General features: G+C 42.7%; 1 protein-coding gene across 2 annotated transcripts in view; it reads left to right on the top strand.

Annotated features, from left to right (window-relative positions):
- The first annotated feature begins 9,878 nt into the window (after nt 1–9,878).
- LOC111962476 (guanine nucleotide-binding protein G(i) subunit alpha-1-like) overlaps nt 9,879–24,542 on the top strand; it is an 87,298-nt gene continuing 72,634 nt past the window's right edge. The window contains exon 1 of one of the 2 annotated variants that reach the window (XM_070443083.1): nt 9,879–10,340. In XM_070443083.1, coding sequence (XP_070299184.1) covers nt 10,223–10,340 — 118 coding nt within the window. In that variant the 5' untranslated portion in view covers nt 9,879–10,222. The remainder of the gene's footprint in view (nt 10,341–24,542) is intronic. The other variant, XM_070443082.1, reaches the window with a different exon arrangement.

The raw sequence follows: 24,542 nt of genomic DNA, 5'->3' as shown, positions 1-24,542 counted from the left end.
TACATTGTGTTTATTGTCTGTGATCAGTCATTTTTATTACAGTAAGCATCATATTCAAAGACCTCGTCTCTCCATGGTGACAAACAATGCTAAACGTTGGCCCATTCTTTTGTCACTTTGTGATTGGTCTTTTAGACACAGAGCTTTGATCATCTGAAGCATTAACCAGTATTCAATGATGGCAGCACAATGGTATATGATACCCAGAACCATATTTAGAGCTACTGTATCTGATGCCTGTTTATCACTGTCGTATCATTTGAGAAGGGCAGCTTTATGGTATGTGTAAGAGGGCCAGTGACTGGACAGTTGACAAATCTGTTGGGATGTTAGCGTGCAACCTGAGGGTTTGTCAGAAGGTGAGTGTAGCTGGTGCATGAAGTCAGGCGCAGGAGAGCAAAATGAGTGAGCAATGTACTTTACTCAAATAATAAAGGCACAAGGTAAACAAATACACTTGACCAATAGTAACTATTACGCACGGGTGCTGTGTAAAACCAGCCATCATAAACCGAACTGAACATAGAAATAATCACTCACAACAAACATGGGGGAAACAGAGGGTTAAATACATGAACATGTAATTGGATAATGAAAACCAGGTGTGTAGAAAATAAAGACAAAACCAATGGAAAATGAAAGATGGATCAGCGATGGCTAGAAGACCGGTGACGTCGACCGCCGAACGCCGCCCGAACAAGGAGAGGGACCGACCTCGGCGGAATTCGTGACAGGGTTGCTGCTGATATCACTGTCTCAGGTGCTATATACTGCCAATGTGCCCTTGAACAAGAAATGTAGCCCATCAACTGCTCCAGGGGAGCATCTCTGTCTGCTTCCATTCTTGTGTATGTGTAGACTGTGTCCCAGGGTGCTGGGTATTGTATTGTGACAAAACAAATGCAAATTTCCATTCATTGAATGATAAATGTCCAAAGGTGCATCATGCTTTGCTTTCTGTTACAGTGTTTGTGTAACAGAGGTAGTTTCTCTGATTCACTTTTATGCCTGAGACCTTAAGACTTGTGTTAGCTGCCATCTCTTACACATAGGCTTAGGATCAGTTGGTTAATAGTCTTGAGGTATGTAGATTTCCTAGATTTCTAACGGTTGGTTAGAATAGTCAGAGGATTGATCCAAGCCTACCAATCAACTAAATGTCAGGCCTTGGGTTTTTCTCCCTTTTATTTTCTGCTGGGTTTCTACCTGGGATTTTCATTGCATTATTGCCCAAAGCAAACTTGTGTGTTTGTGACAGTGCCTTTCTGTAGGCTGCTCTTTGATAAATATGTTATGTGACTATGAGTGACATAAATTCCAAAAAGTACGTTTTACTTTTGGACGAAATCTGTTCCTGCATCAGTTCTACTAGCCATATAGGCAATAGGCACTGAAGCAGTCTCATTCCATAATAAACATATGCAAGAGGGCCATAGGCTTCAGAATTGTTTTTATACCTTGAAGGGTAGAACTTTTTTGGGTTCCCTGTAGAATCCTTTTCACAGAGGGTTCTACATGGAACCCAAATGGAACCCACCTGGGTGCTCCTGTGGGGATAGCCAAAGAGCCTGTTAGGAACACCTTTTTTCTAAGAGTGTACTACTGTATGTTGTGTGTACATTCATAAGCTCTAATGAATGCGCTTTTAGAGGTAAAAGAGTCATCCTCAGCGAGACACAGAGGATTACCAGCTCAACCAGGTGTACGCATGGGAAGGCCCAAGGACAGGAGCACGCAGAGGCCGACGGAGGGACGCACCGCTGATCGGGGGACGCAGATACGCAGCAGCGGGAGGACATGGAAACTTGGACACAGAGGCATCCACCGAGAGCGAATTCCCTACAGACAGTGACTCCAGCTTCCATGGCACACAGTCCGTTTTTTTAGCCCGGAAGCAACAGAGGGCTCCACGAAAGAAAAGAAACGATGCAGGAGAGGTAAGCGGTCGAAGAGGAGACCAGGAACACAGGCCGTGGACACGGAGCTACAGCGGGACGCGGTAATTAACCTCTCCAAAAAAGACCTTACTGACGCTCAAGTCTCAGTCTTATCTAAGGGCCTCTCTTTTGTACCTACATGTACAGATAAACCATTCGATACGAAAGTAGATCTGTTTAAATTCTTTCGCAAGATTAAACTTAAGCATGTGTTTTCGCAAAACACTGATTCGGGCCTAGWAACACATCAAGGAACTGGCACCCATTTTAAGCCCAAAAGCAAATTCTGTCCTATGGTTAACAACTCCTCGATTAATACCTATTGTAGGTTAGTCGAACAAGAAGCCATGTCAGTATATACAAGACAAACAAAACATATTCAGAAGAATCTCACGAGAACAGAAYAACTGGCACTCAAAGAATTAATGAAAGATTCATCTTTGGTTATAAAACCTGCAGACAAGGGTGGTGCTGTGGTTGTTTTAGACTATGACAAATATAAAGAAGAAATTCAGAGACAACTCAGCAATGAACGTTTCTATAGAAAACTGAGTGTTGATCCCACACAGGTGTTCCAAAGGGATATTTGCTCTAATTTGGAGCAAGCCCTATTAAACCACCTTATCTCAAAACCTGAATATGAATATCTCTGTTGCAAATGTGCCATACGTCCATGCTTATACATTTTACCGAAATTACAACAAACCTAAACACAACAAGGCAACTATCCAGGCAGACCAGTGGTTGCAGGAATAGGCTCAATGCTAGAGCCATTGTCAAACTTTGTAGACTCTTTTATTAAATCTCATGTGCAATCATTGCCATCATATGTAAAGGACTCTATAGACTTCATAAACAAGATCTCACCAATAACGGGTTTAAAAGAAGACTGTATTTTGGTCACATTAGATGTCGAGAGTCTTTTATACCAGCATTCCCCATGTGGGGGGGCTGGCAGCACTAGCACACTATTTGGGAGACAGAGAATCCTAATGAATATCCACCAACAAACTTCATTCTAGAGTTGGCTGAATATGTTTTGACGTACAACTATTTCAGGTTTGATGATGAATACTATCTCCAAACGAAATGGAACATCGATGGGCTCTACATTTGCTCCGAGCTATGCCAACCTCTATATGGGTCTTTTTGAAGAACGTTTTGTTAATAATGAAAACGAGAATCCATTTTTGAATAAAGTCCTTAAGTGGTATCGATATATTGATGAACATTTTTGTATATGGGTAGGAACTGAAGAAGAACTGTCAGATTTTATGGCACTACTCAACGACATTGACCCCAATCTCAAATTCACTATTGAACGTGACACTAAACGTGTTCATTATCTCGATATGTGGATTGAGAAATCAAATGGAACCTTGTTTACAAGTTTATATAGAAAAGAAACGGACAGAAATACTCTATTACAGGGTGACAGCTTCCACCCTGAGCCATTAAAAAGAGGACTTCCAAGAAGCCAATTTTTTAGACTGCGCCGTATATGCCACTCACAGATGATTATCTAGAAAAAGCAGCGGAGATGCGCATGAGGTTTTCTAAAAAGAGGCTATTCGTCACAATGTGTGGATGAAGCTCATAACTTAGCATTGGAAAAAACACGAGATGAACTGCTACAAAAAAGACCGGCTAAAGCTACAGACATTCCGTAATGTTCACACTACATATACTTTGAATTCGCGAAAAGTGGGAGAGGTGGTCAAGAAACACTGGCATATTTTATCATCGGACCCAGCTTTGCCGGTGAATTTAAATATCCACCACGTATTGTGTATAGGAGAGGTCGCAATTTACGCGATAAATTGGTTCATGCAACTGCCAGCCACTTAAGAAAATTAGCCAAGCACTTTTACGCCCTCAACCAAATGGTAGCTATAATGCAGAGGATGCGCACAGTGCAACAATATGATGAAGTGTGAATATTTCTGCCACCCACACACAGGAAAAAGGTTCCAAATAAATGACATTATTACGTGTTCCACACCCATGTTATTTACATTATTAAATGTCCATGTGGGCTCTGTTATGTCGGTAAAACCACCCGCTCTCTCAAACAGAGAATTAGTGAACATAAAAGTTCAATCAGGAGAAACGACAGGGATTATCCAGTCGCTGTACATTTCAATGCCATGAAGCATGACATTTCCACTTTGATTTTGTGGCATAGAGAAAGTTAAGATATAAGACAGGGGAGGTGATATTAATAATACTCTGAGTAAAAGAGAATGTTTTTGGATTTTCACCCTCCAGACATTGTTTCCAAAAGGACTTAATGATGAAATGCTTTGTATGTTATGCTGTGAATTGGAACATGAAATGTGTGTCTTTGTAGATTATTCTGACGTTTTTCATATGATGTACCATGACTAATGAACTTGCTATGTCTCATTGAGATTATACAGAAGTGTTCAATACGCCTTATTTATACACTTTTGTAATATTTATGAATTGCACATTGTTTATATTGGTAGCACTTATTTATTTTCCTTTGCCTCCAACCCCTTCGATGTGTAGAACGGATGTGGGTGGAGCCAGGTCTACATAAGGGTGCAACTTTCAAAAAATCCCAAAAGCTCTGACGAAGGCCGTGTGGCCGATACGTAAGCTTATTAAATATCGGTGATACTATCAAGAGCAGTGTGCGGTTTCCTTTTCCTTCATCTTGTTCAATTGATGCATGCACCTGCAATAAGATTGCTCAGATGTGCGAGTGCCTTTTTGTATTTAGAGGTAAAAGAGTGGACATGTCACATGATCAGTATAAAGAGATGCAGTAGTGCCGAGGGCGCATGAACTATAATCCAAGACTTAGTGATACACCACACACTCCCCCAGCACCAGAGTGTTTTCTTGCTGCTAAGTTCAAGAGTGGTGCTATGGTGGGATGCCCTTTATTACACTGTTCCCATGAAAGATGATGGTCCACTAATCTGTTGTGAAGGAAGCGAATGAGCAGTGGAACAAAGCAGTGCTCTCCTGTTTGACTCTATATGGAGAAATGCCCCAAGGTGCCAAAGGAAATGAGGTCACTCTGTAATATCCACAGCATCTGACTTCAGTGCGGCCACATTTAACTTGAGACTTCCTCTTCATAAGAAAAGATAAAGCCGGCCTAGTATTTCCACTAGCCACTGGCTTCTGTATTGGTTGATGCTTGTCAGTTATGCAGTTACCGATACACAAGAATGTAATTGTCTTGGAACATGTGTTGCAAACCTACAGGATAGGTAGCCAAACTATATATATGGCTCTAAAGCAATACTGTTATGGATCATCATCTTTCTTTATAACATAGACACCGACAGGGAGATGAAAGGGGTGAGGGGTTTAGGCCTATGGGTGGAATCAACCAGTCTTACAAAGCAACCCAATAAAATAAAATAAAARAAATTCMAATGATGAGAGATGTGTACTCTTTTAGGTTATAATTGGTTGGATGAATAAGTTTACAAATCATGTGATATAGGCTACATTTCACATTGACAGGGCTGTAGAAGAGCGGGTCGAGAGTTTCAAGTTCCTTGGTGTCCACATCACCAACAAACTACCATGGTCCATTCACACTAAGACAGCGTGAAGAGGGCATGACAACACCTTTCCCCCCTCAAAACACTGAAAAGATTTGGCATGGGTTCTCAGATCCTCCAAAAGATATACAGCTGCACCATCGAGAGCATCCTGACCGGTTACATCACTGCCTGGTATGGTAACTGCTTGGCATCCGACCGTAAGGAGCTACAGAGGTTAGTGTGTACGGCCCTGGTTCCAAGCTTCCTGCCATCCAGGACCTATATATTAGGCGGTGTCAGAGGAAGGCCCAAAATATGTTCAAAGACTCCAGTCACCCAAGTCATAGACTGTTCTCTCTGCTACCGCACGGCAAGCGGTACCGGAACGCTAGGTCTAGGTCCAAGAGGCTCCTTAACAGCTTCTACTCCCAAGCCATAAGACTCATGAACAATTAATCAAATGGCCACCCGGACTATTTACATTGACACCCCTCCCCCCACTTTGTTTTTACACTGCTGCTACTCGCTGTTTATTATCTATGCATATTCACTTTACCCCTACCTACATATACACATTTCCTCGACTAACATGTACCCTCACACATTTACTCGGTACCGATGACCCCTGTATATAACCTCATTATTGTMATTATATTGTGTTACTTTTTATTTTCGTTTTTACTTTAGTTTATTTGTAAGTCTTTTCTTAACTCTATTTCTGGAACTGCATTGTTGGTTTAGGGCTCGTAAGTAAGCATTTCACAGTAAGATCTACACTTGTTGTATTTCTGCGCATGTGACTAATAAAATTTGATTTGATTTGACCTGCTGCCTAGATCAGAGTTGTCTTTCAGCGACTTCCCTGCCATCTAGTGGATAATTGTTTAAGTGTTTTAGTACTGATGGGACACCACCAGCTGACAGCAGAGATGGGAGTCAAGCCTAGAACCCTCAAGACCCAGACCTGACCAAGACCAGACCAAGACCAGACCAAGACACAGCCTCTTGACACAGAGAGACCTACAAGACCCTGTTTATCAAGACAAGACCCAGACTTAGACCTAGAGACCCAGCCTGATATCAAGACTAACACTCTTGACTAGCATGGCCATTTATAGTAGAAACATGGTCAAGATTAGTGAAAAGGGGTGACATCCTCAGTTCCAAATGGTCACCAGGCTGTTGTTCATCTTATTAACAAAGAGGTGTAAAAGCTTTGCACTCAAAAAGATGTTGCATAACGCTTACTTCATTATTCAATGTTTTTAACTATTTTCATTGCATCAGGGATAGTGTTTCAGCTTCACCACCTTCTTCAGTGTGTAGGTACAATTTTCTTTGAATTCAAAAAGGCATTTGTAAAGAACCACAGATGAGCAGCAGGTGCTTCTAATCAGGGTTGCCACTCTTCTGCCAATCAGGCATGTGGTTTTTCTGGAGTACCTGTATACAAATTAGTCACAAAGAAATACAGAATTATAGGGTGTGCAAGGGGCAACTCACAAATCAATCATCTTACTACCACAAAGGGACATTGTTTCACAACACCATGTGATCGGGCAACTAGCAGTTCAACCTCCTAAAAGTCTGAGTTACTCTCTCAGACAGTGATTTGTTCTCATGGTAACCCCAACACACCTTGCATCGTGTGTTAGTGTATTTGAATAATGATATGGGATTATGGGTATAGTTTAAACAAAATAGTTTAAAGCTGCAGTTAAATGTTTTGTGGCCAACCCTGGTTTTAGAGGGCTGTGGTTGTGACAACGTTTGTTCCTGCTCAGCACTACTAACACAACTGATCTAAATAATACACTAACCATGGTCAATTGATCATTTATTCAGATGTTCTAATGCTGGATTGGAACAAAAGACTGCACACACTGTGGTTCCTCTGGACCTGGTTTATCCACCTCTGCTGTATAGCAAGGAGTTAGTGGTCCTGGAGTGAGGGAGCAAAGGGGGTAGAGTAGAAAGAGAGACAGAAGAAATGGATATCGACAGAGCATCGAGAAAGGGTGGAGAGAGATTGTGAGGGAGGTTCGAGAATGAGGAATCTCATCCCTCAGTGGGAAGACCATGTAACCCCTAAAGGAGCCCAAAAGGAAATTGAATAGAAACATATTGGGCTGTCTGTACATTTCTTTCCACCCTGTGGGACCCTGTGCACATTACACAGACGTCACACACACACACACACACACACTAGTCAGTCCCACGTGGAGGTCATGTTCTCTTGGGAGCATAATAAGTACCACAGTGCTAGCAAGGCACTAATTTAAACTCTCCATTAACCTCACACATACACACATACTGGGGGTGCTATTACTTACTGCTAAAAGAAAGCACAGCTTAACTGGAACCTTAGTGATAGGGTTGTTCACATGGCAAGCCTGTGTATAACTAAACAAGTCTCTTGCCCTGTCTTCGCCCCCTAAGAAACCGGTACAACTCCTATTCACAGATTTAACTCACTGTGTTAGTCTCACTAAAAATCACAGACCATCTTTATACTTTATAACACGTTTGTTTACTCAAACGCGAGTAGACACTGGTATGGTGTTGTAGATAATGAATTTGAGGTCTAAAAGCAGTGAATTGTCCCTTCAGATTATAAATCTAATGAGGGCACAGAAATGTGTGACAACAGAGAAAAAGGAAATAAGACTTTGTGCTGAAATGTAAGCCCCTTGTGTTGAGCCCTACCAAGTCTTTGTTTTTGTCTGTGCTCTCTAAGCCTGTGTGGTTGCTTAGGAAAATCTTTCCCTGTGAGTGGATCGAAAAAATTCTGCCACTAGTTTGCATGTAAGGCCCCATCTGAAATGGAAATGCCATGTAAAGCAAGGAGGAGGATTATGACCATATCTCCCATTGCCTTTTTTATATATCTAAGCATTGCACCTGTGTGACTATATCTATGGTGAAGCCATAGATATATAAACAATAGAATGAAGCCACCTATTTACACAATATTTAATGGATCTGGAATATGCCATAGCTGCATGTGTGAAGCACTGAAAGAGGCACAGTATTCTGAGCAAAGATGAGATAATCAAACATTCCAAATGGTCAGCCGTGACCCATTATGACTGTGGTGGTCCACACACCACAAAGAGTTGCTTAGAATGGGACGTCCTTTGACCATTCTACTCATTCTACTTCTATGATTGAGGTTCACCCTCTCTGTATTCTATGACCCATTAGGCATCTGTCAGGATACAGTCATTTGAATGTCTAATCCTTCTGGATGTGGTTGGAGTGAAGAACTACCCTAGGGTTATGACCCTTATGTCAGGGTCATGTTCAGTAGGCAAGGTGTAGAAACAGTGAAACAGGAAGTTTGGCTACTACCTTAACATGTCCAATAAGAAAGCTTATTTTTGCTTTCAACCGATGGCCCTGAATAGCATCTCTGTCTGACAGTATATCAGGCTGCTGTGTATAACTCTTATTTTTATGGCTGTAGCTTTCAATGCAAATCCACTCCTGCTCATAAACTATGCACTATACAGAATAAATTAAATATGAATTAAAATCTCCACAAACACTTGCACGCAAAACATGTACTACATATGAACACAAACGCACACATTGAATGGAGATTTGAAATTTGGGCCAACATATGACTGTGAAACATAGGCTACTGTCTTCAGATATATTAATATTCAGATGTATTAACACTGTTTTTCAGGGAGTCTTGGGATCCATAAAAACATTACAACGTGTCATCATCTAAGTGGCTGAGCATCTTGACTGGGCACAATGCCCCCGCAGCAACCAACAAACAAACAAACATCAGCCATGCAAATTAAGGCATTCATTAGTTAACTTAATGCCTAATCTCCATTAGTCTCCGTTAACTCTCTATAATCAATTTTAGATTATGCTGTCTAGCCTGTCTGGATCCTCTCCATAGGCCCTACACAGTCAACCCCCATGCATTTGACATTATAAAGCATATAATCACATATCAACACATAATCAACTATATTGTGAATTATTAGCATTTTCTAAATTAGGATTTAACATTGATAATGTTAAATCAATGACTATTAAAGTGCAATTGAACAGGGAAATGGACCCTCATCCAGATACTGTATCTACATTGTTTGTAGTCAAATCTTTAGGCCAGGCTCTGAAACCTGGCACTGCACTATTAGGTAGGCTACTTTCCTGACTTCTGAATGTCTGTAAAGATAACACAGCGATAGGTTAGATAAAATATTGTATGTAATGCACCCAACTGCTTTTTTAGCCTGTCATGTATGTAAACTCATAGGTACAACATTTTGCCCTCATCTCAAAGAGTTTAGCGAATCACCTCAAGAAAGCAGCAATATTATAACTTTGGTGCCACTGTGCCGACAGAAAATACAATTTTGAGGAAAGGGCTGCGCGCTATCACGCATGCGCAGACATCGGGTACGTGAACAACGGGAAACAGTCCATTGATCAACAGCTCAAACAGGCAAAAAAAACGCTGCTTAACCGTTCCTCTTTTTAAAATTGGGAAATGATCATCTGAGTACCTCTAAATCGTTATAGAAGATAAATAGAAACCACAACGAAAAGCTTTTTTTGAAGGAAAGTAATTTTAGAAGTGCTGCTGAGAAACAATTTATTTGGCTAGACTGGGTGCGAGGCAAGGGCGTGTTTGAATCTCAGAGGGAGGCTCCCTCCTTGTTTTAGCTTGTGCATGTTATTGCATTGTGTATATTTGGTCTTTTTAACTGTTACGTTTTGGGAATCGGCTTGAAGATGGGGTGTACTCTGAGCACGGATGATAAGCAAGCGCAGGAGCGCAGTAAAATGATCGACAGAAATTTACGGGACGACGGGGAAAAAGCAGCACGGGAGGTTAAGTTGCTTCTGCTCGGTGAGACCAAGACGGAGTGTTGAACGAATGGTTGAATGAAAAATTAGCTAGTTCGCTAACCTTGGTTAACTAGCTAGCTATATACCCAGCTAACGTTAGCTAGTTTTATACAGGTGGTGCACAAGAGTTTGATAGTGCCAATATTGGCAACTTTTTATGAATGGAATTAAAATTAACTCATTCAAATAGCTAGCTAACGTTAGCTACTTAACATAGTTAGCTAGTCCTGTTGAGTTAGTCCTACTGGCAATGAACTAACTAAGCTTGCTAGGTAACTATCCCTAGCCTTATTGGCTAACTAATCCCTAGCCGACTAAACTCAATGATGTACAATGGAGTTGAGCGGTAATTAGTGTGAGCGGACTAGAGCTCGGACGTCACTTATTTTATATACTATTGTACTGATTTCCGCACCTAAAGAACATCCCGCAAGTACACACAACAATGTCGTGTTTAATTGCGGAAAATTCTTTGGGTGATGAAATCAGTAGTTTAATAAAAGATAAATGTTGTGTCGTATGAACTCCAGTCCGCCTACACGAGTTGCTGCTCAACTCCATTGTGAATGATGGAATTGAGTTTAAACGCCTAGCTAATCCGTCTAGGTATCTCAGTGATTCAGGTGTCATGGCTAACTAACGTTAATGTTAGTCTCAATGATCAGATTAACTAGGTGGCTAACATTACCTAGCTAGTAAACCAAATTATTTACCTAGCTGATGTTAAATTAGCAAAGTATCCTGTCTTGATTTGCACTGCCATAGCAAAGCCGTTTGAGCTACTACAGCCAAGTTTTTCTGATTGACACTGATTTATTGAACAAAGGGCTCTCAAATTTTTAGCTGAGTGTGCACAACTGTGTGTGCACTCAGATAGCTTGAAAAATAATGAATCATAGCTACACTATATATACAAAAGTATGTGGACACCCCTTCAAATGAGTGGATTCGGCTATTTCAGCCACACCCATTGCTGACAGGTGTATAAAATCAAGCACAGCCATGCATTCTCCATAGACAAACATTGGCAGTAGAATGGCCTTACTGAAGAGCTCAGCAACAAGTCAGTTCGTCAAATGTCTGCCCTGCTAGAGCTGACCCTGTCAATTGTAAGTGCTGTTATTGTGAAGTGGAAATGTCTAGGAGCAGCAGCTGCTCTGCCGCAAAGTGGTAGGCCACACAAACTCACAGAACGGGACCGCCAACTGCTGAAGCACTTAGCGTGTAAGAAATCGTCTGTCCTTGGTTGCAACACTCACTACAGAGTTCCAAATTGTCACCACAAGGGCTGATCGTCGGAAGTTTCATGAAATGGGTTTCCATGGCCGAGCAGTGCACACACAAGCCTAAGATCACCATACGCAATGCCAAGCATTGGCTGGAGTGGTGTAAAGCTTGCCGCCATTGGACTCTGGAGCAGTGGAAACGTGTTCTCTGGCGTGCTGAATCACGCTTCACCATCTGGCATTCCGACGGACGAATATGGGTTTGCCCATGATTTTGGAATGAGATTAGCAAGCTAATTTGGCTACAAAACTGCAATGAATTCATCCAATGGTTAAGTAGTCTAGCTAGACTTGGAATTGCATTTACAGTAACATAGATCGCTACTAGTATGAGCCATATGACAAATCGTAGTAGCTAAAAGTATGAGTCATTAAACTCTTGCTATAAATGGACATGGCTTCTTCCACTCTCCTTTTTGCTGTAATAATAGTTCTAAGATTCCCACAGCATGATAATGTGTCTGTTTGTCAGTCAACTACCCATGTTATTTGTGTAATGGTCAGGTTTTATCATTTATTATGTTTCTGTTTGCTTCTCGAATAGATGTATGTTTTGTATATATTATTAAAATATTAAATGTTTTATTTTAAAGATAGCCAGTAGGGTTGCACATTTTGGGGGAATATTAAGAGGTGGAAACTTTCCGTGGGAATTAACGGGAATATATGCAAATGAATATTAATACAATTTAAATGTACATGTTTTTCTTGCCAGCATAGTTGGTGTCCAACATGTATGCTGTGGCGTGTATGGGCTTCAGGCAGAAGTCTTCACACTTTTTGGAATACACACTTTTTGATGTATTCCAGAACTGCAGTTTCCTCTGCTTGGAGCAACAGTGAAGTGGGCAGGCTAGTATGGATTTCTTCTCTTACATCTGCAAGCAGAGTCTGAACAWCAGACAGGATGGCATTYTCTCRCTCAGTCCGTGCAATYGCTACTGCTATAAGTTTCAGGCTGCTTACCACTCCCAAAATACATCATCCAGGAGGATCCTCTTGATTGGGCTGTCCATAGRCGTAGACTGTGATATGGCCAGTTCTTGGAGAGACTCCTTCCCCTCCAGGAGACTGTCAAACATGATGACAACGCCACCCCAAATGGTGTTGCTGGGCAGCTTCTATGTGGTGCTCTTATTCTTCTCACCTTGCTTGGTGAGGTAGATTGCTGCTATAACTTGATGACCCTTCACATACCTAACCATTTCCTTGGCTCTCTTGTAGAGTGTATCCATTGTTTTCAGTGCCATGATGTCCTTGAGGAGCAGATTCAATGCATGAGCAGCACAGCCAATGGGTGTGATGTAAGGGTAGGACTCTTCTTAAGACCAAGCAGCCTTCATGTTTGCAGCATTATCTGTCACTAGTGCAAATACCTTCTGTGGTCCAAGGTCATTGCATACTGCCTTCAGCTCATCTGCAATGTGGGACTTTTGTCAGAGGTTGCTTGTTGTGAGCGCTGAGGGAACTTGAGCACCTGGCCAGATGATTCTGCATCTTTGTTGCATGATTTGGCACAGTATTTGCAAATGTACACAGATTTTCCTTCTATAATATCTGCAGTGAAATGTCTCCACACATTAGATAGTGCCTGTGGCATTTTCCTGTAAAAAAAAACCCAAATACAATTCCATGTACAGATAAATAGTTAGGCAGTTAGAATAAACAATTCATTTGTAAGATAAATGTTTTAGTTCTGAAGGATTCATTGCTATAGAAATGTACCTGGATAAAAGGTGAGCCACTTTCTTGTTACTGGTTATCCCATTTTGAATTCAGTTGACCAAAGTTACTTTGCCAACTCCTCAAACCTGATTTGTAGTATAGGGCTCATGAGTGCTGTCTGTGTGGTGTGTTTACATGCAAAGACTCCGCCTCCACACCCTGGTTTCCCAGAGAACGTCCACTGGCAACTCAGGTAGTCTAGTATTAAAGTTTAATTAGTTATAAACTCAGCAAAAAAATGAATTGTCCCTTTTTCCGGACCCTGTCTTTCAAAGCTAATTTGTAAAAATCCAAATAACTTCACAGATCTTCATTATAAATGGTTTAAACTCTGTTTCCCAAGCTTGTTCAATGAACCATGAACAATTAATGCACCTGTGGAACTGTCGTTAAGACACAAACAGCTTAGACTGTAGGCAATTAAGGTCACAGTTATGAAAACTTAGGACACTAAAGAGGCCTTTCTACTGACTCTACTGAAAAACACCAAAAGAAAGATGCCCAGGGTCCCTGCTCATCTGCGTGAACGTGCCTTAGGCTTGCTGCAAGGAGGCATGAGGACTGCAGATGTGGCCAGGGCAATAAATTGCAATGTCCGACTGTTGAGACGCCTAAGACAGGGAGACGGGACGGACAGCTGCTCGTCCTCGCAGTGGCAGACCACGTGTAACACCTGCACAGAATCGGTACATCCGAACATCACCCTGCGGACAGGTACAGGATGGCAACAACAACTACCTGAGTTACACCAGGAACGCACAATCCCTCCATCAGTGCTCAGACTGTCCCAATAGACTGAGAGAGGCTGGGCTGAGGTCTTGTAGGCTGTTGTAAGGCAGGTCCTCACCAGACATCACTGGAAACAACGTTGACTATAGGCACAAACCCACGTCACTGGACCAGACGGGACTGGCAAAAAGTGCTCTTCACTGACGAGTCGCGGTTTTGTCTCACAGGATGATGGTTAGATTTGCGGTTATCGTCGAAGGAATGAGCGTTACACCGAGGCCTGTATCCCGGAGCGGGATCGATTTTTAGGTGGAGGTCTGTCGTGGTTCGGCCGGTCTGTCACAAGCATCATCGTACTGAGCTTGTTGTCATTGCAGGCAATCTCAACGCTGTGCGTTACAGGAAGACATCCTCCTCCTTATGTGGTACCCTTCCTGCAGGCTCATCCTGACATGACCCTCCAGCATGACAATGCCACCAGCCATACTGCTCATTCTGTGGCGTGATATCCTTCAAGTCAGGAATGTCAGTGTTCTGCCATGGCCAGCGATGAGCCCCGATCTCAATTCCACTGAGCACATCTGGAACTGTTGGATCGGAGGGTGAGGGCTAGGCCCCCCCCCCCCTCCCCAGAAATGTCCGGGAACTTGCAGGTGCCTTGGTGGAAGAGTGGGGTAACATCTCACAGCAAAGACCTGGCAAATCTGGTGCAGTCCATGAGGAGGAGATGCACTGCAGTACTTAATGCAGCTGGTGTCCACACCAGATACTGTTACTTTTGATTTGACCCCCTTGGTTCAGGGACACATTATTCAATTTCTGTTAGTCACATGTCTGTGGGACTTGTTTAGTTTGTCTCGTTTTTTGAATCTTATGTTCATACAAGTGTTTACACATGTTTAAGTTTGCTGAAATAAATGCAGTTGACAGTGAGAGGACGTTTCTATTTTTGCTGAGTTCATGTACGGAATGTGCATGGTATACATCATCCAACAAAATGCTTACTTGTACGTTCCTTATCGACAATGCAGCAACATAAGGAATAGTAAAAAAAAAAAAATAAAAAAAAAAAAAAAAAAAGGTAATAGCGAACATAGTAAATGGCAGAATATAATAAACATTTTAGCTTAAGTATAATACAGGAAGGCACAATTTATAGAACAATATTTACATGTGTAGTGGAGATGTGGGGGTCAAGTGTATAATAGGAGTCTGGTAGTAGCAGTTGTGACGTGTGCTAAGGTACGGAGAATCAGAGCAGGTCGTCGTTCAAGTGTTCAGCAGTCTCACTTGTAGATATTTTTAGCAACTTTTATATGTTCAGTGGAACCCAATTTGAGACCTGTGTCTCGTTTTATAATGGTGGCCTAAGGACAATTTTTTTTTTATCAAAACAACAAAAAATAACTTCCAAGACAGCTATAAATACATTGCATCAGGTTATTACAACAAGTTGTACAAATCAATTGATACAGTTGCACTCTTCAGTGAACTTATTCAACAAGAGTTTTAAACTGCCCTATCAGCACCAGGCAATCCAGGTTGTAATTTGTTTTATAAGGTATTCCATAACTGTGCTGTGTTAACTAAAGGGGGATTTATCAAACTGTAGAGACAAGCGGGACCTTTCATTCGAACGGGTTTGGTATCTCATATTTTTGTTTCAACAGGGAAGTGAGCTATGTTGGAAGCTTGTGGATCAGATCTTTGTAAACGAGAAGGGAGTAATGAAGTGATCTATGGGATTTTAGTGAATTCCAGCAGACCTTCTGATACAGGATGCAGTGATGAGTATCAAAACTGTCACCTGTAATAAAGCGAAGGGCGCTATGGTAGACGGTATCCAAAGGTTTAAGAGTAGTGGCTGCTGCATTCTAGTAAATGGTGTCGCCATAGTCAAGAACTGGCAGGAACGTTGACTGTACAATCTGCTGCCTGCTGTTCATGGAGAGGCAACATTTTATTTCAGCTTTTTAACTAGCATCAGTATGTTTAAAAAAAAAAAAAAACATTAGATCTTTATCAATCCAAACGCCCAGATATTTACAGATGGGAACCAACTCGATGAAAGAACCATCCAATGAGTGAATATGTAACCCATCTGACAAATGCTTCCGTGAATTAGAGAACATCTATTTAGTTTTGCCTGCATTAAGTYCAAGTTTTAAATCAACAAGGGGTTTCTGTAAGGGAGGGATCTTAGCACCACCAACTTCCAGCGCCAACAGAGATGGCCGCCTCGCTTCGCGTTCCTAGGAAATTATGCAGTATTTTGTTTTTTATGTGTTATTTCTTACAATGTTACCCCAGGAAATCTTAGGTTTTATTACATACAGTCGGGAGGAACTATTGGATATAAGAGCAACGTCAACTCACCAACATTACGACCATGAATACGACTTTCCCGAAGCGGATCCTCTGTTTGGCCTACCACCCAGGACAATGGATCGGATCCCAGCCGGCAACCCAAAACAACTGCGCCGTAGAAGGGGTAGACTGAGCGGTCTTCTGGTCAGGCGCCGTAGACGGGCACATCGCGCACCGCATGAAATCTGAGCAAGGGTAGCATTCCAGAGAGACATCAGAGACTGTAACGTTCTTTGTTTCATGGAAACATGGCTCACTCGAGACACGCTGAGTCGGTACAGCCACCTGGTTTCTTCACACATCGCGCCGACAGAAACGAGCATCTCTCTGGTAAGAAGAAGGGCGGGGGTGTATGCCTTATGATTAACTAGACGCCGTGTGATCATAACAACATACAGGAACTCAAGTCCTTTTGTTCACCTGACTTAGAATTCCTCACAATCAAATGCCGACTGCATTATTTACCAAGAGAATTCTCTTCGATCATAATCACAGTCGTGTATATTCCCCCCAAAGCAGACACATCGACGGCCCTGAAAGAACTTCATTCGACTCTATGTAAACTTGAAACCACATATCCTGAGGCTGCATTTATTGTAGCTGGGGATTTTAACAAGGCTAATCTGAAAACAAGGCTCCCCAAATTCTAGCAGCATATCGATTGTGCTACCAGCGCTGGCAAAACCCTAGATCACTGTTATTCTAACTTCCGCGACGCATATAAGGCCCTCCCCCGCCTTCCGGAAAATCTGACCACGACTCCATTTTGTTGCTCCCAGCCTATAGACAGAAACTAAAACAGGAAGCACCCGCGCTCAGGTCTGTTCAACGCTGGTCCAACCAATCGGATTCCACGCTTCAAGATTGCTTCGATCACGTGGACTGGGATATGTTCCGCATAACGTCGAACAACAACATTGACGAATACGCTGGTTCAGTGATGTTGTACCCACAGCGTCTATTAAAACATTCCCCAACCAGAAACCGTGGAATGATGGCAGCATTCGCGCGAAACTGAAAGCGCGAACCACTGCTTTTAATCAGGGCAAGGTGACCGGAAACATGACCGAATACAAACAGTGTAGCTATTCCCTCCAAGGCAATCAAACAAGCTAAGCGTCAGTATAGAGACAAAGTGGAGTCGCAATTCAATGGCTCAGACACGAGGTTTGTGGCAGGGTCTACAGTCAATCACGGACTACAAAAGAAATACCAGCCCCGTCGTGGACCACGATGCCTTGCTCCCAGACAGACTAAACAACTTCTTTGCTTGCTTTGAGGACAATACAGTGCCACTGACATGGCCCGCTACTGAAACCTGGGGGCTCTCCTTCACTGTAGCCAACGTGAGTAAAACATTTAAACGTGTTAACCCTCGCAAGGCTGCAGGCCCAGACGGCCTCCCTAGCCGTGTCCTCAGAGCATGCGCAGACCAGCTGGCTGGTGTGTTTACAGACATATTCAATCAATCCTTATCCCAGTCTGCTGTTCCCACATGCTTCAAGAGGGCCACCATTGTTCCTGTTCCCAAGAAAGCTAAGGTAACTGAGCTAAATGACTACCGCCCTGTAGCACTCGCCGCCGTCATCATGAAGTGCTTTGAGAGACTAGTCAAGGACCATATCACCTCCACCCTACCTGACACCCTAGACCCACTCCAATTTGCTTACCGGCCCAATAGGTTCACAGACGACGCAATCGCCATCACACTGCACACTGCCCTAACCCATCTGGACAAGAGGAATACCTATGTAAGAATGCTGTTCATCGATTACAGCTCAGCATTTAACACCATAGTACCCTCCAAACTCGTCATTAAGCTCGAGACCCTGGGTCTCGACCCCGCCCTGTGCAACTGGGTCCTGGACTTCCTGATGGGCCACCCCAGGTGGTGAGGATAGGTAACAACATCTCCACCCCGCTGATCCTCAACACTGGGTCCCCACAAGGGTGCGTTCTCAGCCCTCTCCTGTACTCCGTTCACCCAGGACTGCGTGGCCATGCACGCCTCCAACTCAATCATCAAGTTTGCAGACGACACTACAGTGGTAGGCTTGATTACCATCAACAACGAGATGGCCTACAGGGAGGAGGTGAGGGCCCTTGGAGTGTGGTGTCATGAAAATAACCTCACACTCAATGTCAACAAAACAGAGGAGATGATCGTGGACTTCAGGAAACAGCAGAGGGAGCAGCCCCCTATCTACATTGACAGACAGTAGTGGAGAAGGGAAAGGTTTTAAGTTCCTCGGCGTACACATCACGGACAAACTGAAATGGCCCACCCACACAGACAGTGTGGTGAAGAAGGCGCGCAGCAGCACCTCTTCAACCTCAGGAGGCTGAAGAAATTCGGCTTGTCACCAAAAACACTCACAAACTTTTACAGATGCACAATCGAGAGCATCCTGTCGGGCTGTATCCACCGCCTGGTACGGCAGGCCGTAAGGCTCTCCAGAGGGTAGTGAGGTCTGCACAACGCATCACCGGGTGCAAACTACCTGCCCTCCAGGACACCTACACCACCCGATGTCACAGAAAGGCCAAAAAGATAATCAAGGACAACAACAGCCCGAGCCACTGCCTGTTCACCCCGCTATCATCCAGAAGGCGAGGCCAGTACAGGTGCATCAAAGCAGGGACCGAGAGACTGAAAAACAGCTTCTATCTCAAGGCCAGCAGACTGTTAAACAGCCATCACTAACATTGAGTGGCTGCTGCCAACATACTGACTCAACTCTAGCCACTTTAATAATGAAAAGATTGATGTAATCAATTTATCACTAGTCACTTTATATAATGCTTACATACCCTACATTACTCATCTCATATGTATATACTGTACTCTATACCATCTACTGCATCTTGCCGATGCCGTTTGGGCATCACTCATTCATATATTTTTATGTACATATTCGTATTCATTCCTTTACACTTAGTTGTTGTGAAATTGTTAGGTTGTATTACTTGTTAGATATTACTGCATGGTCGGAAATAGAAGCACAAGCATTTCGCTAAACTCACATTAACATCTGCTAACCATGTGTATGTGACAAATAAATTTGATAATGTAACAATCAGATTGCATCTCTAACATAGCTTGGTCAACATTTGGTGCAATGGCATGCATAAGTTTTTCTTCTGCATACAGATGAATATTACAGGATTTAATACATAGACCAATATTTATGAAAATAGTGAAGAGAACAGGTTTTAAAATTGACCCCTGCATTACACCTTTCATAATAGAGGAAACTAGACTTGACACCATCAGAAAGCACACTGTGTCCTGTCTGTCAAATAGTTCTTAAACCATTTGCAAGACTCCTTGTCCAGAAACTGTTTCTAAGCCTGTTGGTATCAGACGTCTGCCCGATGTTAAGGGAGAGAATAACTCGTTGCTGGGGTGTGGGGGTTCCTTGATAATGCTGCGTGCCTTCCTCCGGCACCGTTTTGAGTAGATGTTCTAGATGGGATGTTCTGGATCTGGATGTTGCGGTTCTGGATGGAGCAATTCCCGTACCAGGCCGTGATCCAGCCGGTCATGCCGCTCTCAATGGTGCAGCTGTAGTATTTGGAGAGGACCTGGGGCGGCATGCCAAACTTCTTCAGCCACCTTAGGAAGTACAGACGCTGTTGTCTTCTTGACAAGAGTGGTGTTGGTCCATGATAAGTCCTCGGTGATGTGGAACTTATCAGTCTCTCTACTACAGTCCCATTGATGTAGATCGGTGAATGTAACCTTCAACTCCATTTGATTTGGTGACATTTAGGGAGAGGTTGTTGTCATGACACCACAACGGCAGTTCACTTACCTCCTCCCTATACGCTGACTCGTCATTGGTGGGCATCAGACCCAGGGCTCTGATCTAGGTGTCGATCTTGGAGGGGACAATAGTGTTGAATAGGGATGCACAATATATCGGTGAACATATCGGAATTGGCCGATACTAGCTAAAAATGGCAACATCGGTATCGGCCCGATATCTAGTTTAACGCCGATGTTAACTGATGTCAAAGCTACCGTGCATACCTATATAACGTAGGTACATGACGTAATAACGCCACGTAAAATGTTGTGCAACACAGCATTCCTAACCTTGCCCACACAATGGCTGCTGTGTGGATCGAGCAGTCAACAAGTCGAAAAAAGAAAGAGAACTTGAATGCAAAATCCATTAAAGCCAAGATAATGGAATTCATTGCCCTTGACAATCAGCAGTTCTCTGTCGTGGGTGATATTGGCTTTAGCCGACTGGTCGAGCACCGGTACACACTACTGCGCTATTTTTCAGATGTTGACCTACCGGAGTTGCACAGTAATATCGTCACTGCTATTAGCTTCATGACATACGTACTATAGAACGCCGTTTGGGTCTTTGCGTGTCAAATATACAGTAGCACTGTCAAAGCTGTACAAAAAAGTATGCAAACACCGGCCACGAATGATGTGTTTACAATACCGCGTTGGTAATAACATTTGTTTGACTGCAACTTCTGGGGTAGCTAGCTTTAGCTTGGTACCTAGCTAGCACCAATACAACCAGCCTGAAAACAATGACTAGTAGAAACTGCAGTGATTTTCATTATTCTTAGCAATGATTTAGGAATCCTTGTGTGTAAGCATTAGCTAGGTGGCCACTTGTTGTTCGCCTTTTGAAATTGAACTTCAGTTCATGAAAATAAATAGTTAGCCAGCTACTTAACCCTGTTGCCCAAAGCTAATGTTATAATCAGCCAGCAAACATCATCTGGCTAGTGATGCTCGACCGGGTTATGTGTTGTGAAGCTAGCCACAATAAGGATTAAGCAGAATTGTGGAATTTACGGTTTGCATTCAAAATAAAAGTATGCCATTGACAGTGATGCAAATTAATACAAATAGTAGAATTATGCCATACTTTTATTTTGAAGGCTAACCACACGTCCACTCTTGTGGCTAATCCTTATTGTGGCTAGCTTCACATAATCAAATAAGAACTGTCTTATAAATTAGGGTTATTTTAGGTGACACCTAGATTGTCGTTTTGCAATGTTTTTGGGGAACATTGTTTGCGTCCATGAGCTAGCTAGCTTTTTTTAAATGACCAGCACTGTAGGTGCACGAGACATCTTTACTAGCATCATAGCATACGTATCGATGAATCGTTGTGACATATTGAATACGAGCGATGGTGTAATCAATGTGTAATAACTACGTAAAAAATGTATGAACATGTTAAATTGTGACGTGCAGTCATATTCAGGTCCTGATTGGCCAACAAGCTTATGACATGTCAAATAGTGTTAACGGCGTTCCATAGAAATCCTGGTTGAGAATGAAACGACTGAATAAATGAACAACAAAACAGCACAGCAAGTAAGTGAAAGAAATAGGTTTTGATTATGTTTAACTTGTAATGGGGACATACGTAAATGCCAACAAAATAACTTTTTGGTGTGTGTAACCTTTTATTTAACTAGGCAAGTCGGTTAAGAACAAATTCTTATTTACAATGACTGGCCGGATGACGCTGGGCCAATTGTGCGCTGCCCTATGGGACTCCCAATCACGGCCGGATGTAATACAGCCTGGATTCGAACCAGGGACTGTAGTGACATCTCTTGCACCGACACGCAGTGCCTTAGACCGCTGTGTGTGTGTTGAGCATTCTAGTACAGTTAAATTGTTAAAAGGCCGCACATCTTTTTAAATATTGGGTATGTTTTTTTTGGCATGGAAAATATTGGATATCGGTATTGGCCAAAAATGTCATATCGGTGCATCACTACTGTTGAATGCTGAACTGTAGTCAATGAACAGCATTCTCACAAGTGTTCCTCTTGTCCAGATGTGTTACGGTCGTGTGAATAGAGATGGAAATGGCATCTTCCGTGGATCTGTTGCAGCGGTAGGCAAATTGGAAGGGGGCCAGTGTACCTGGCATGCTGGCCTTTTGAGGGCCATGACGAGCTCCATTACACACATCTGTTGCAAAAAGTGCAACCCAAAGCCTCTGTAGGAAATGTCTACCACAGTCTTTCTTCCCTAAACTTGTGATTTAGCCTAAACTTTGGATGGCCATAAGTATTTTTATTGCATCACACGAACATTGTACAGATCAATATACAAATTTCACAAAAGACCAAAATAAAAAAATATAAACGCAACAAAAATGTAAACGCAACAATTTCAACAGTTTTACTGGGTTTACAATTCATATCAGTCAATTGAAATAAATAAATGAGGTCCTAATCTATGGATTTCAAATGACTGGGCAGGGGCAGAGCCATTGTCGGGCCTAGGCCCACCCACTGGGGAGCCGGGTCCAGCCAATCAGTGTATCTTTACCCACAAAAGGGCTTTATTACAGATAGCTGATGAAACAAGAGTATTTCTGCCTGAGTGATTGGTCTCAGACGATCCCGCATTTGAAGAAACCGGATGTGGATGTCCTGGGCTGGCGTGGTTACACGGRCGTCTGCGTTTTGTGAAGCCGGTTAGACATATTGTCAAATTCTCTTGTGGTAGAGAAATCAACATTACATTCTCTGTCAACAGCTCTGGTGGACATTCCTGCTGTCGGCATGCCAATTGCACGTGACATTGTTATGTGACGCAACTGCACATTTTTTGTGGCCTTTTGTCCCCAGTACAAGGTGCACCTGTGTAATGGTCATGCTGTTTAATCAGCGTCTTGATATTCCACACCTGTCAGGTGGATGGATTATCTTGGCAAAGGAGAAATGCTCACTAACAGGGATGTAAATCAATTTGTGCACGAAATTTGAGAAATAAGCTTTTTGTGCTTACTGGATCTTTTATTTCAGCTCATTAAGTGGTACAGTGGTCTAAGGCTGTGCTGAGGCGTCACTACAGCCTCCAGTTCAATTTWAAAAAATTATATATTTTTTAACTAGGCAAGTCAGTTAAGAACAAATTCTTATTTTTAATGACGGCCTAGGAACAATGGGTTAACTGCCTTATTCAGAGGAAGAACGGCATATTTTTTTTACCTTGTCAGCTCGGGGATTCGATCTTGCAACCTTTTGGTTACTAGTCCAACGCTCTAACCACTAGGCTACCTGCCACCCCAATCCCAGGCTGTGTCACAGCTGGCCGTGCCCGGGAGACCCATGAGTCGGTGCACAATTGGCCCAGCGTCGTCCGGGTTAGGGGAGGGTTTGGCTGGCCTGGATTTCCTGGACTCGTGCTCTAGCGACTTGTGGGGCCTGCAAGCTGACGTTGGTCGTCAGTTGGACAGTGTTTCCTCCCACACATTGGTGCGGCTGGCTTCCAGGTTAAGCGAGCAGTGTGTCAAGAAGCAGTGCGGCTTGCAGGGTTGTGTTTTGGAGGACGCATGGCCCTCGACCTTTGCCTCTCCCGAGTCCATAGGGGAGTTGTAGTGATGAGACTAGACTAACTACCAATTACTAAAATTTAAAGAAATAAAACAAAAACATGGGACACTTCACATTGTTTTATTTTTGTTCAGTATAATAAATACAACCAGAGAGACACAAGCATATTACACTTTGATAATTTCCTATTTATGCATTTCAGGGATGTTATAATATTCTATATCAATTAGAAAAATATGTACGTTTTTATTTTTTTTACCCATGAACTTCATTTATATCTTTGAGTACATTGTGTTAGTCACCTCCCTCACCCATTTGGTAGTCCTGTCTCCAGTTGGTGGTTGGCGGTTGCTTGGCAACATGCACAGGCTGGTTCACATTACCAGCAGTGAGGTCAACAGCGGGCTAAACAAACGCAACTGGGGCATGATGAACCACTCACCTGACTGCTGCTGGAAGACCTGGGCGTTATTAATTAAACTTACCTGGCTCTAAGGCTTGGGGATGAACCGAACTTGCCTACAGTGCCTTCAGAAAGTATTCATACCCTTTGACTTATTCCACATTCTGTTGTGTTAAAGCCTGAATTCAAAATGTATATATTTTCTCACCCATCTACACACAATGACAAATTGAATATTTTGGGGMGGAAATGTTTGGAAATGAAAATGAAATACAGAAATATCTAATTTACATACTGTAAGTACCCACACCCCTGAGTCAATACTTTTGTAGAAGCACCTTCAGCAGCTTTC

This window comes from Salvelinus sp. IW2-2015, linkage group LG4q.1:29 (genome assembly GCF_002910315.2).
Source record: "Salvelinus sp. IW2-2015 linkage group LG4q.1:29, ASM291031v2, whole genome shotgun sequence".
NCBI lineage: Eukaryota > Metazoa > Chordata > Actinopteri > Salmoniformes > Salmonidae > Salvelinus > Salvelinus sp. IW2-2015.
Note: the sequence above shows the minus strand (reverse complement) of the source record. Positions and strands in the feature narration are given on the sequence as shown.